Source organism: Oenanthe melanoleuca, chromosome 3, assembly GCF_029582105.1.
Source record: "Oenanthe melanoleuca isolate GR-GAL-2019-014 chromosome 3, OMel1.0, whole genome shotgun sequence".
NCBI classification, from domain to species: Eukaryota; Metazoa; Chordata; class Aves; order Passeriformes; family Muscicapidae; genus Oenanthe; species Oenanthe melanoleuca.
The window spans coordinates 2247838-2262327 of record NC_079336.1 but is presented as its reverse complement, the minus strand read 5'-3'; the positions used below and the strand labels follow the sequence as shown (position 1 = coordinate 2262327).

Sequence of the window (14490 nt, the reverse complement as noted above, 5' to 3'; positions counted from 1 at the left end):
TCTGTGAGTCCATAAAAAGCTGAGAAGAATCACGAAGATCAGCCATGGAAAGCAGCCCAAAGGCAAAGGAGTCCAAGGATGGGTTTGAAGGTGGAAAATGAGGCTCTTTAATCCCAGGAGAGGAATTCAGTGTAAACCCAAGAGCAGGCTGGACAGATTCAGATGTGAAACAAGAATAAATCAAATGTTTTCACCTTTAGTGCTTGGGAGATCAGGGCTGGGTTGCCCATGAGCAGAAAAGCTGAGATAAGATCCTGGCTGGGAGGCTACAAAGTGTCTCAACATTATAAGGATCAGAGAATCATAAAGGGTTTGGGTTGGAAAGGTCCTTAAAGATGACTGAGTTCCAGCCATGCCATGCCTTTTTATCAGTTTTGAAGGACAAGTCTTCTCCCCTTGGAGATTTAAAATTTTCTATGCCATTGAAGCCTGGGAAATGTCTATTCTGTACATGCTGATCTGAGCTGTTCTGCCCTCAAATGACCTAAGGTTAAACCAGGTGAGTTGTTCTGCAGGTTGTGCCAGGGATGGCAGATTTCACAAAGTGACCATGAGGATCCTTTGTCCCAGGTCACAGCAGACCTGCTCTGTCTTGCTCAGGCTGCAGGGCTGGGTGGGACATCCTGGCACTCTCAGGCTCCAGGGATTATCCATAACTTGGTGCCAACTGCTCCATTACAGGTTTTCCTGCTGCTCTGGGGCTGAAATGGGCTGTTCACTGTCCTGTTCTCAGTGGGGATCACCTCAGTTTGGTGTTCCAGGGCAGGATCAGTGCTGGGTGGATCTAAAATCAGAATTTCAGTGTGGTCATCATTGTTGACCTACTCAAGGCTATAAAATATGGAGATTTAACCACATACTTTCTCCCCCCCTTTCCTCAACATTATTCCTTCTCTGTGCATTCCAAATGCCATCTTTCTCCATCCCAATAAACACTACAAACAGATCATTTACCCTTTTCTTCCTTTTCTTCTTGGCTCCCCAACAGAATTCTGCTTCAGCCTTACTAGAAACCTTTTTCTAATTGCTTTGGCACCTTTATTTTTCAGTATTGAAGGGATACCCAGGACTCATAAAACTTCCTAGGAAGTGTGCAGGAGCCTGGGAGAGCTGTCTTACAGTAGGAAGCCTCAGGAATTGGAAATATTTTATTTGCTGCTGAAATAAGAGTGAGTTTTGAGGCTTTCCCTGATAATTATTACCATTCCCTACTGGCTGCTGTGGGATGTGTGGATGGAAACCCAAGAACAGGTTCTGTCCTTGTTCTCCTCCAGCATTTTTTTCATCCTAAATGATGTCATTATGTTGATGTTACATCTTGCTTGTTGTTACAGTCATCCTGTCTTTCCTTCCTTTGGTGCTCCCATTGCCAGAGTTAATTTAAAACCAAATTATGATCCTTTCACCTCCAATTCTGAGATTTATTGTAGTGTTCTCTATGTAAATACTCACAACACTCATGTTAATGAGCAGGGGAAAGCAGCAAAGCCTGAAAATCCAAATAAAGCCAGAACATTTTATATCTTCTTTAAAACACAGGGTTCACCTTTGCTTTTGGGGTGCCTTGGAGCAGAATTTGTGCCTCCAGGAACTTGGAAGCTGCAAGTGAACACAGAACAATGCAAGTCTCTGCAGAAATGGGGCTGTGATAACTTGGCTTTTTTGGCCTACATTTCTCAGTGGTTATTATTTGTTAATTATGTTGTAGAGTGCTCACAAGTGGGCTAATTGCTTCCCCAGAGAGCTTGCAAGGAAATGATGGACAGAACAAGGGCAGGATGTTACACATCTCAGATAGTGAGAGGGTAAGGTAGGACACTGGCAGGATGGGTAGGGAAACCTTGGAGCAGCATTTTGAAGCTGAGAGGAGAAGAGTTGGGTTGGTTTTTGGAGGGGAAGATGAGTCCCAGTTGGAATTGATCTGAGGAGCTGATTGTCAGAAGAGCTGTTTAAGGAAGCACAGAAACTAAAGGCAGAAATGAAGAAGAATTTATGAAAATAAGGCTGCAGAGAGGTTGTACCTGGCTGGGTTGTAGTCACTGGGCAGTGCTCTCTGAATTCTGGAAAATAAGAATAAGATCTTATGAACTCTAGGCACACTGCATGAATGGCATCCCTTAAAAAATAAACCCCATTCCTCAGTCAAACTCTTTTCTTCAGACCCTTATAGATGGGAAAAAAGGAAAAAAAAATGTGCATACCCAGCCCTGCTGTTGTATTTCAAATTTAGCTCTCATTCTTGCTGCTTGTGTTTCTGCATCTGTCTTTTAGCCTACACAGGGCCCAGCTGGTATTTATGATATTTCTGGTCTGTCCTGCCCCAAATTGTGAAGTTCTGATTCATTTCCCTGTGCTCTGAGTCCCCCCTTTGCACCTGCTTAGAGGAAAAAAACCAAGCCTGGGGAAGGCACACTGAAAAGTGACAACAAAGTGACACAGGGGGCTCCTGAGCCACTGCTGGTGCTGAAAAACAGGAAATGTCTGTCCCCTTGGCCAGAGGTCTGAGCTTTGGATCCATGGATCAGCTCTCCCACAAATCACCCTCTCAAATCAGAGAGCAGGAGAGGCTCAAGTGTCGATTTTCCTTTTGAGAAACATTTTTTGAGAGGAAGGGGAAAGGAGCAAAGCTTTGGTTTAAATTACCTGCTTCACCTGGAAGCACTTTATTTCTACCCAGATCTGCTTCTCTACATTTATTATTAGAAAAGAGGCAGGAGAGGAGTTGGATGTGGGCAGGTGTTGTTTGCAGATTTGGTAGCACGTGCAGTTTCCTCTGCCAGAAGCCAAAGCTGTGACTGTGCTCACTCTTGGAACTGCTACCACAGCTCCTTTCTCTCTTCTGGGTGCTCCCATTGGATTTTATTCCCTTTTCTTTCTCAGCATCCCAAATCTTCAGAGCCCTCATTGATACCTCTGATTGTATTCACAGTCTGGCCAAACCCACTTGTTACTTCTTTTGGGGTTCTTTTGTGGCTGTGGAGCACAGGAAAATCCTGAACTCGAGGATCAGTGAGGGTTTTTGGTCTCTTGAATCCTTAATAGCAGCTGCCCATTCCACAGATTACAAAGGGATAATAAAAAGTGCCCAGGGAGTGACAGGACATGTGGGCAAGGCTTGGATTGTACCTGAGCATGGCAGTGCCATGGGATAATATAATATCCACAGTATTGGGGACAGGGGTGGCTGACCTGGATTTTTGAAGACTTTTTAGACATTTAAAGTTGGTATTCAGGATTAAAAAAGCAATCTGCACTGATTTGCATCCTGGGCTGATTCCCAGTGTGTGCAGCAAGGGAGGAGGGGATTCTGCCCCTCTCAGGTGAGACCCCACCTGCAGAGCTGCTCCAGCCCTGGGGAACAACAGCAGAAGGACCTGGAGCTGCTGGAGAGAGTCCAGAGGAGGCACCAGAGATGCTCCAGGGGCTGGAGCCAGGCTGGGAGAGCTGGGGGTGCTCACCTGGAGCAGAGAAGGATCCAGGGAGAGCTCAGAGCCCCTTGCAGAGCCTGAAGGGGCTCCAGGAGAGCTGGAGAGGGACTGGGGACAAGGGATGGAGGGACAGGACACAGGGAATGGCTTCCACTGCCAGAGGGCAGGGCTGGATGGGATATTGGGAAGGAATTGTTCCCTGTGAGGGTGGGCAGGCCCTGGCACAGGGTGCCCAGAGCAGCTGTGGCTGCCCCTGGATCCCTGGAATGTCCAAGGCCAGGCTGGATGGGTTTGGAATAACCTGGGACAGTGGAAGGTGTCCCTGCCATGGCAGGGGTGGAACTGGATGAGCTTTAGGTTCTCTTCCAACCCAGACTATTCCATGGTTTTTTTCCTTCCCACTCATTTAAAACACAGTATCTGAGATTCCTGGTGATTTGTTTCCTCACAGATCCATCTCAGAAGTGCTGCTGGGTCAGGTCTGTGTTCAGTGTCCCAGCCCTGGTGCAGGAGAGTGGAATTCCAGGGTTATTTTCATCCTTGTTCCTCTGTGAAGGATCTCAAGGCACCTTACAAACACTTTATAAAACTCTTAGCTCTGCTGTGAGTCTCATGCAGTTGATCAGGCATGTTCTGTGCTTTGATAACCTGTGCCAGAGCTGGAGGGAATAACTTCTCCAGGGTTTCCCAGCAGCTGGGAAGAGAGCTTGGGGAACGTGACCTTCCCAGTCCTGTGCTGGTTTTGCTGGACTGCACTTCCTCTGTTATTCAAGGTGAGAACAGAGCAGTTAGAATTGATTTAGGTGCTTTTGGGGAAGATGAAGTCACTGTGTTTGGATCTCTGCATTGTGCCAATAGAGAGATCCTAGGGGAAATCTCTTCCTTTAGGTTTGTTTATATCCAGTGTAAGGCACAGATGTAATTTGCAGGGAAATGTGAAGGAAGAGAAGTTGTGCTGGCCTCAGCAGAGGAGCTGGAGTGGAATGAGATGTCACAGGGATATATCTAAGTGTCTCTCAAGATATGAAAAGGATTTTCTCTTCCATATGCTGAGTTTTTTAACTCTTTCCTTCTGTGCCTTCAGCCTTCTGCACCTCTTGGGAATTATCCCACAGTGTGTATTCCCCCTCACCTCAGCTCCTGGGTTTTACTCACTGCCTTTGTTGTGCACAAACTTCAATAAATTTGGGTTTGTTTTTTTTTTTCCTGAAAAGTGTAAGAACAGTAGGAGGAAGTGTGTGTGTGCCCTGTGGGACACAGTGCTGGGATTCCCAGGCTGCCCTTGGAAATACAGGTGCTGTGGCCTGACCAGGATCTGCTCAGGACAGCTGGAATGAATCCCCAGGACTGTCATTGCAATCAAGTCCCTGGCCAAAATTTAATCCCTTGCACTTTTGCAACCCTGCTGTTTCCTGTTCTGCTGGTGTTTGCAGGCTGGAGGCAAAACCTGGCTGAGTGTCACAGCTTTTATTGTGCAGCTCCTGTTTCACTGATGGGATCAGGCTGGGCTCCAGCTCATCCTACACCCCTGGAAATGGATTGTTTGTATCACAAACAAATGGAATTTTGCATACCAGGAGTATTCAGCAAGAGGGATGGGGGCTTTCTGTTGTGTGAGTGGACAAAATTGCTGAAATTGGCCACTTGCTGAGGTACAGGATGAGCTTTTAACAAAAATATAAAATAGAAGGGCGAGACAGGCTGGGTGAATTTGGATGTGGTTTTAATAGAAGTGCATCAGCACGGAATTTAAAACTGAAATAAAAACAGAACCAGCAAATACAATGTAAATGAAAATCAAGCACCTGGAGATTGCTGCAGTGGGGTGAAATGGGTGCTGTTATGTGGTGATAAAACCTCCTCATTAGGTTGTGGTGCCATATCCAAGGCCAGGCTGGATGGGGCTTGGAGCAGCCTGGGATAGTGGGAGGTGTCTCTGCCCTTGTCAGGGGCTGGAATGGGGTGGGCTTTAAGGTCCCTTCCCACCCAAACCATTCCCTGATTCTGTAACCAGAATAGGGATCTCCTGAAGGATGGTAACACCTCTGTCTTTGGAGGTTTCCATGACTCCACTAAAAAAAGTGGAGCTGGTCTAGCACTCACAGTAGTTCTGCTCCAGAGGTCAGTGATTCTATTAAAACCTCCAGATTATTTTAGGCATAGATGTACTATAATAAAATTCCTTGGCCTTTTGATTGCTAAAGAAGCAATCTGCTCTTTTGTAGTTGCAAGTGTAGCAAAAATGGATCTTCACAATTCCATGGAAAAACATCATATTTTTAAAACACTTTTCCTTGTCCCCTTTCCATTAATTACTTCCTAACCTCTCTTCTTGTCCTTGCTGGGTTAGAGACAGCTGATGGCTCATGTGGAGTGTAGAAGTTAATATCAACTGCAAGACAGTAGCTGATGTTTCAATATATTCTGGCACAGAATTTATTTTAACAGAGTCAAGGAGGAAAGTGCTTCTCTGTAGTAATTGGAACTTGTCCTTTTAACAAGTGTCATGTCATCCAGGTATTGGACATTCAGAATTTTCATTCCATTTCCCATCAGTGGATATATTGTTCTATTGGTACTCAGGATAAATAGTAGTAAAATTAAAACTTCCTATGGGTATGTGGCATGTCCTGGTAATTACAGCACCATGGCCAACAAAAAATAGAAGTTGCAGGTGACCTGAATTTTCACCAGTTCATGTCCATTCATGTCCAAATTGAGTATCCCTGCTTCTGATCTCTTTCATTAAACCCTCATTTATTTAACAGGCTGCCCATGGAAATGATGGAATCATCATCCCAGGAGGGATTTAAAAGCTGTGTGGATCTGGCACTTGGGGACATGGGTTGGTGATGGCCTTGGCAGTGCTGGGGAGTCTTTGGACTCAGTGGTTTTCCAACCTTAACAATTCTGTGATCACCAGGAGGTCAAATTGTATCCTTGTTTAGGTTTCTGAAGCATTACAGAACTGAAAGGATTTACTCCCCCTAACCCTTCCCTGGTAGTTGTGGGGGTTGCTTTCAGTGGTTGAGACTCCCAGTGGTTGTTTGCTTCACAAAGATCCTGATTTCTCCTACTGGCAAAGCTTTCCTGTGGATAATTTCCACCTGCTGCTTGTCCTTCTCCTCATGAGCACCAGGGCAATTGTCCCATTTTCCCTTTGCATCAGTCCTTTCTGTACTGGGAGTCTGTTCTCATCAGCTCTTCACAAGATGCTGTCTGCAATAAACCAATTTTCATCAGGTAAATTAAAAGCATTGGAGCCTCCTGGGTACCTGTTCTGATGCCAGAACTGGCTGCAGAACTGATGGTATGTGGCCTTATTTATGCATGTATTTATTTTAATCCTGCTTAAACTCATCAGGCTACAGGTCTTTGTTCACCCTCTTGCCTGTTTGATCCCAATCCAAATGTTAATGCTCCTACTTAACTTGAAGTTGTCAACTCCTTAAAGCAAGACTCTGTCAGCAGTTGATGTCTGCAGAGCTCCAGAGTGACTCTTCAGGAATTTTCTGCAGCCATTCCTGGGATGGAGAGATACAGGGATGCCCTCAGCTCTTGCCTGTCAAGTTTTGTGCACTGCATGAAGGTCCCACCAACCTCTCAGTGAGGATCTGAAGCAGCAGGAGCAGAGCAGGATTATTTTAATCTTATTGTTCCAGTTTCTCAGCAAGAAAGTTGGTAAGAAAGGCAGAGCAGGGATGGCTGCATTTTCAAACTGAGTGATCCTGTGTTTTCCATGGAACTCAGGCTCCATGTGCTTCATCCAGCCCACTTGCTGCAATTTGAGTGAGGGCTACTGAAATAGTTCAGCTTTATTCTGCCTTTTTGCTCATCCCTTCTGGACTTTGCCTTTTGTGTCATTTTTGTGAATGAGATTTCACAAAATTGTTGTGAATTAGTGCCAACAAAGCAAGGTCATGTGAAATTCCTGGGTTTGAGTAATAGTTCATATGTAGCAGACAGAGATGGTACAAGAGATTCTTTAATTCCTCTATTTTAAGTGCTATAAAGAAAATACTTGCATTCTGAAGAGGAGGGAAACTTCTCTGAATTAATCCAGGCTGCTCCTGTTGCTCTTTGCTTTGGGCAAGGATTCTACCTCACTTTTCCACCCAGGGTAATGTGCAGGTGCAGTTCTGAATAATTTTGAATATTAATTATAATAATTCCAGAATGGTTTGGGTTGGAAGGCACCTTAAAGCTCATCTCATTCCCACCTCTGCCATGTGCAGGGACACCTTCCACTAGACCAGGCTGGGTTTCACACCCATTTGGTTTCATGATGTGTCTAAATCCTTCCCACTTTGGGCTTCTTCTTTTCACTGGTGTGAATTCCCTTGATAATTAACCATAATCCCCTGTTTTTTCCTTTCACTGATAACTGCAAGGTGCTCTGAGAGTGGGATGCCCTAGAGATGCAATCCTGATCCTGCAGGATTCAAGGGAACCAGGATTTCCCTCTGGAAGTTTGGTGTGCTCCCTTAATGATTTAATCAGCAAGTGAAGAAAGGCAGAGAAAAACACCATGGTACATGGAGTGCTTTATGTCCTTTAGATTATTTTCCATACATTTCACTAATTACATAAACAGATGATATTTACAGGCCTGTGATTGACCTTCATCTCTTCCTGTGGACTTACCAACCTCCCCTTGAATTTTCCTATTGTTTCCTTTTACTCATTCCACATTTAACACCACGTTTCAAGCAGTCCTTTTCTTTTGCTTGGGACCATCCTATCAATTCCCTATTCCTAATTCCTTCTAATTTCATCTCCTCAGCTTGATTTTGGGCAGTTTTGGAGCTGATGGCATGGACAAACATCTTCTCCAATCTTCTGGTTTCCCTCCAGTTACAGCACAATTGCTCATTTCCTTTTGTACCTGATCATCAGTTCTCTGGAGCAAGAATATTTCTTTTTGTCATTTATCTGGTTTTTCAGAAGCTGCAGCAGCACCATCCACTTTTAGGGATATCTGCTTTATTTTTCTTTGAATTTTTTCTCTGTGTTGGATCAAGCAGGGGAGGGATTGGATGACCTGTGAGGGGTTAGAGAAAAGCCCTGGTTAGAGTTCAGCAGTGTTCCCATGGCTACTGGGACAGGTACACCACAGAAGCAGGAATACCTTGGCATTTAACAGCCCTTCCAGGTGATTTATGGTTTTACATAAGCTTTTCCTAAACCCAGAGGTTTTCTAAGGTTGGCACCTCTTTGCTTGTCTCCATGCCCTGTTAGTTCTGTGCTCAGTGGCCCATGGTTATTAAAATTCTTATCAATAAAGGAGTTTCTGAGCAAGGTTCTTATTTTCTAAACTCATACATACCTTTGGAACTCCTCTGCTTAACCAAAGGAACGTTTGTTTTATGCCTAATGTGCTTCATGAACAGAAAGAAATGTGTAGAGCTCGAGTAATATTTGCCTTCAATTACAGTAATTAAGTTGTCAGGACTTGAAGTCACCAAGGCAATGAGAAAATCCTTTCCTGGTTGGCCAGGGGCAAAGGGGTGTCCTGGGCCCAAGTGTGTTTTACACATCAGGGTGGGGAGGGAAACAGTTCTGGCTGAAAACCTGGGAGTCTGTTTGTCCTTTTGCAATCCAGGGTGTCAAAATCCTGCTGTAGGGGGAAGGAAAATGACTCTGTGTGCTTGGGCTTCAGGGAAGGGATTGTCCCTCTGTGCTGGCACTGCTGGGGACACTTCTGGGACCTTCCCAACAGGAGGGACCTGGAGGGGCTGGAGTGTGTCCAGGGAAGGGAACAGAGCTGGGAAGGGGCTGGAGCCCCAGGAGAGGCTGAGGGAGCTGGAAAGGGGCTCAGCTGGAGAAAAGGAGGCTCAGGGGGGAACTTGTGGCTCTGCACAACTCCTGACAGGAGGGGACAGCCAGGGGGGTCAGGGACTGCTCCCCCCAGGATCAGAGGAAATGGCCTCAAGCTGTGCCAGGCAGGCTCAGGTTGGACATCAGGAGGAATTTCTTCATGGAAAGAGTTGGTAAACATTGGAAGGGAGGTTTGGAGTGCCCATCCCTGGAGGTGTCCAAGGAAGGGCTGCACAAGCACTCAGTGCCTTGGGCTGGATGACAAGGATGGGCCCAGGATGGATTTGATGGTATTGGAGCTCTTTTCCCACCTGAATGATCCTGTGATGATGTGGGATTCTCTGCTTGTTGGGTTAGGTCTTATTAAAAACAGGTGTAATATAAATATAGCTCAACCCCTTCATCCTGGGAATTCTGTCTTGTTAAACTTCTGCTGCAGCTCCCCTTTCAAATGTAACCTGTGTGTTTATACATCCTGTTTTTCCCCCTGTTCCACATCCCTTTTCAGGCTTCTTTGCCAGGAGTCAAATAGTTTCAGTTACTTCATAACCCTTCAGGAACTCTACAACATATCCCTACAAGAAAAGTCCCTCATTTTGCTAAGTGCCCACACAAACATCACTGGAATCTCAAGTGCAGCCTTACTTTTGTTCCACTGGAATAGCTCTCTTGAAAGCAGAGGGATGAGGAAACCACCACTCATAATGCAGCACTAATGACACCAATTTGTGCATTCCTGCTCATGGGGAGTAAAGGTTATGGATGCATAAGGAGCCAGACCTGGAAAACCTTCCTCACAAACCCTAATAAACCCCACTTCAAGTTTAATGATGCCCTCAAGAGAGGCAGGTCCCTTATCTGCAGCATCATGCAATAACTATAAAGTGTTGAGATAAGTGGAGTTTTATCTCCCAGCTCTCTGCTGGCCTTCCCTGACTATCAGGTTATGGCAGTGAAAGTGGCTGTTGTTGGAACCCTGAAGCCTGGGAGTTTTGAGCTTTCTGTACTTTTTAACACTGACCCCCAGGAGATCACTGCTTTGGACTTGGGGTTTTGGAGAGGATTTCCAAATTTGAGTGATGGAGTTAAAATCATGGGTGTGTAGTTAAATAAAAGTGTGTGATTTCACATGGTGGAGGGTTTTGAATTCAGGATTTTTAGAATATAGTAATATGTATGGGACAAGATGGAAGTTTTTAGGCATTGTCTCTTTCTGTCTTCTTCCTTCTTCATGATTTCAGGTAGCAGTTTTTGGTTGGATAATTAGTGCTGCACTGTGGGTCACAGGAATTTGGTCATTGGGTCAAAAGTATAAATAATATAGGTGTTTGTTAGTTCTTTATTGGACTGTTTAGCTTTAAGGGGACTTGCAACTAGCTAGGTTTATCTCCATTTTGCTCACTTTTAGCTGGTAGCTAGAAGTGTTGCAGAACTCTGTACTTTAGATAAGATTTAATGAAATTCGCCTCCTTTGTGTTTTTAATCCTGACTCTGAGTAAAACCAGAAGAAAATAAAACCAGGCCAGTAATTAGGTGGCACAACACATTTACAGCTGTGAAATCTGACTGCTCTGATTGGGGCAGGCAGGATGTGTGGGTAGAGTGGGTGCTCTTACCCATCCTTGTGCATTTATGAATGGAAAAACAGGGAATTACCTCTGACTGTAATCCCTGTGGATCCCCTTTCATTCAGGAAGGGGTTGTAGGGCAGATGTTGGTGAGGACTCTACACCATCCTTCCCAGCTTTTCCCATCCAGAGGGGGTACCTGGTTCCCTGTGGTGTGTACAAGGCTTTAAAAAAAACATTAATGAGCTGAGTGAGCTGGAAAGGGGCTCAGCTGGAGAAAAGGAGGCTCAGGGGGAACCTTGTGGCTCTGCACAACTCCCTGACAGGAGGGGACAGCCAGGGGGGTCAGGGACTGCTCCAGGGAACAGGGACAGGAGGAGAGGGAACAGCCTCAAGTTGCACCAGGGGAGGCTCAGGATGGACATCAGGAGGAATTTCTCCATGGAAAGGATGCTCAGGCATTGGAACTGCCCAGGGAGGTTTGGAGTGCCCATCCCTGGAGGTGTCCAAGGAATGTCTGGATGTGGCACTTGGGGACAAGGTGGGGTCAGTCACAGGTTGGACTCCATGGTCCTGGAGCTCTTTTCCAACCTGAATGTTTCTGTGAAAGTTTGGGACCTTTCCAAGAGTCATTTGTGACTTTTGCCAAGCAAAAGGCTGTACCACAGAGGCTTTGTTTTGAGTGCTTTGGTATGTATGTGAACGAGCCTTAATTTCAGCTGCCTTTCTGGTTTGTTTCTTTTGTAAATCTCAGATCATTTAACAAATTATACATTTCCATCTTGTGGCATTTGTTGCTTTCTCAGTCAGTTTTCTTCATGCCATCCATAACATCCAGCTCCAGAGCTATACTTTGCTTTTAGTTTGATATTTCCTTTCTAGAAAGGAGACTCTTCACCTGCAGCTCTTTATTTCATGTCTGCAGAAACCTTGTAAGATGTAACCTGTGATGTTGTTTGTGCCATCTGATAACCTGTGATCAAATGGAGCCTGTTTAAATAACATCATCTGGGACACCCTGACAGCAGAGCAGCTCTGAAACAAACATTTCCAGAGATCAGATAAGGTGGAGGAGATGCCTCAGTGCTGGATTGCTCCCTGGATCTTTGCTGAAGAGTTATTCCAGGAATGGGATTTCCTGGTGGATTGGAGTGGATCAGTTTTCTTGTTGGTTTATGTCTTGCAGGGACATGTGTTTTGTAAAGTCAGTGTAATGTGACATGAGTTATGTAGGAGTAGGTAAACTGAGGAGATCAAAACAACTGAAAATTGTCTTGGTTTGTGTTCTCTTGCTGCCTTCCCTCCTTCCACCTCTTTTCCCTAAACCTGCAGCATCTTTCACATGAAGAGCTGCCTCACTTCCACCCAAATCTTTACTGTCACAGTTCATTTTCAAAGCACCACGTTGCTTTTCAGTATTTTCCTTATTAGTGTACAAAAAAACCAGAATTATGTTGAAAGTCATGACTCCTGAGTCACTCCTGCTCATCTCTGTTCCTTTGCAGGAGGATATTGCTGATCCTGACTCCCAGGAAGAGAAGAACAACTTCCTCTCCAGCCCTGGAGATGGTTCCAGCACAGTCAAGAGTGTTCTCACTGTCCAGGAATATTTTGCTGAGCGCATGGCAAAGCTGAAGGGAACCCAGAAGGAAACAGAAACAAAGGTGGTGCATTCCAACCCAGCAGCTGATGAAGCTGTGGAGCCTTCAGAAGAGCTGGAAACCAAAGTCAAAAAGAAAAAGAAGAAGAAGAAGAGAGATGATGAGGAAGAGAGGACAGAGGACTGTGAGAAACCAGAGAAAAAGCCTAAGACAGGGAGCTGGAATGGAAAAGAAGTGGATGATCCACTAAATGAGTGTCACAAAAGGAAAAAAAAGAGGAAACATAAAGAGGAGAATGAAGGAGAAAACATCAGTTGTGATGAAAATACAGGCAATGGAGAAATTTCTGTGGGAATGTCTGAGGGGGAGGAGCAGGAGGAAAAGCAGAAGAAACGCCACAAGAAGCACAAAAAGCAAAAAGAGGAGACAGAGGAGTGTGGGGAAGGAGCACCCAGGAAGAAAAAGAAGCACTGCAAGAACATTTAACCCTTTCAGGCTCAGGGGTGAGTCTGTTAGAGGAGACTGTGTAAAAACAGCACCAATCCAGGCCTGGACACTGCTCCAGCAGGCTGGGTCTAAACTCAGACTGGATCTAAACTCAGGCTGGATCTAAACCCAGCTCTCCCAAGGGAAAACATGGTAATGGACCAGCAGGAGCTTCAAAAGGGATCCACATGGAGGATTAACACATCAAGACTGTGAAAGGCAGGGAGTGACTTTCTGCTGCTTCACACACTGACTGTGTTTTTTCAATCCAGGAAAAAAAAAATTAAAAATTACCTTAGTACTTTTTATTAAAATTGCCTTTTTATTAAAATTGTTTTCACTTGTGAGAGCTCAGCTCTGCTTCAGGAAGCAGAAGAGGGTTTGCAAAGCTGTCTGTGTTTTTTCATTGATTTTTGCAAGGTGGTGTCTAATTTTTACATTCACCTCTTTTTTACACATAAAAATGAATGTTGTTTCTTCCCAAAATGCTTACTCTGATTAAAAGTTTACTCCTGAGTGTCAGCACTAAAGGATGAAATAAAAAGACCTCCCTGTGCCTCAAAATCATTGTCAAACAGTTGTAACTGCACCAAAGCTAAAGGAAATGTGTATTAACTTTATTTATTAACCATACCTGAATCTTTGATTTCCAGGCAATACTCAGGATCTCCTCACTGGAATCCAGAAAACTGCCTTGGATAGAGCAAGGTTTTTCCCTGGAATTGAGAGACCAATAGATTTTAAAAGCCCAGTCAGGTTGTTATTGCCATTCACACATTGAAAACTTGCAATTTGGATTTATAACCAAACCAGAGCTGGTTTCTCATTGTAAGCCTGGAAATAAGGAATGCTGGAACTGGGCACTGCCACGAGCAGTTTTGTGGGAGATCTGAAACATTCTGCATCAATTTTGGCATTTTAATGTCACTCAGAGCTGTCAGAAGAGATGTGTGGAATGGGAAGAAGGATTCACCTTCCTGGTGTCTTGTTCTGATATTTCTTTGGCCACAGCAAACTGCCAGCACAACCCTGAACAGCAGCCAGTTATCCTGGCAGAATCCAGAATCCAAATCCATGAGCTGCTCATTTCATCCAGGCTGGGTTTCATCAGTGTAAATCTAAAACATCCCATTGGCTGCTCTGCTGAAGAAAATGGGCACATTTTTATATTGTCTCAGCTCAGCAGAGTTGCTTAACATGGTCTGAGGAACATTGTCAAGATGCAGATGTTAATAGGGAAAAAAATTTCCTTTATTGTGCAGTGGAGGAAGCTCCATCTGCAGCACCCAGACCACATGGATGGTTTGGTTGCAGCTCAACTCTCCTTTTTTTAAGATCTTTTGGTTTCCAAAGCACCTTTTTGTTTTTTTTTTTCCCTGCCCTCAGGACATGCTCATTCACTGCAGCAAAATGAAGTTTCACTTCTTGTATGGGAGAACAAGATGCCTTTCCCTGGATTTCACATCCCAGGGGGTTTAACCTTTGTTCCATCTCCTTTTCAGGCTGTACAGTTATTATTCACCATCATCTGCTTGTCCCTGGCTTCCTTAAATGAAATACCACCAAATACCATCAGTTGTCAAACTGGGA

At 44.7% G+C, this 14490-nt stretch overlaps 1 protein-coding gene across 2 annotated transcripts in view; it reads left to right on the top strand.

Annotated features, from left to right (window-relative positions):
- The window catches only part of PINX1 (PIN2 (TERF1) interacting telomerase inhibitor 1), a 59424-nt gene extending 44934 nt beyond the window's left edge, over positions 1-14490 (top strand). The window contains exons 7-8 of one of the 2 annotated variants that reach the window (XM_056488136.1): positions 12319-12917; positions 14403-14490. In XM_056488136.1, coding sequence (XP_056344111.1) covers positions 12319-12900 — 582 coding nt within the window. In that variant the 3' untranslated portion in view covers positions 12901-12917; positions 14403-14490. Of the gene's footprint in view, positions 1-12318; positions 13207-14402 lie in introns of those variants that run through there. The other variant, XM_056488135.1, reaches the window with a different exon arrangement.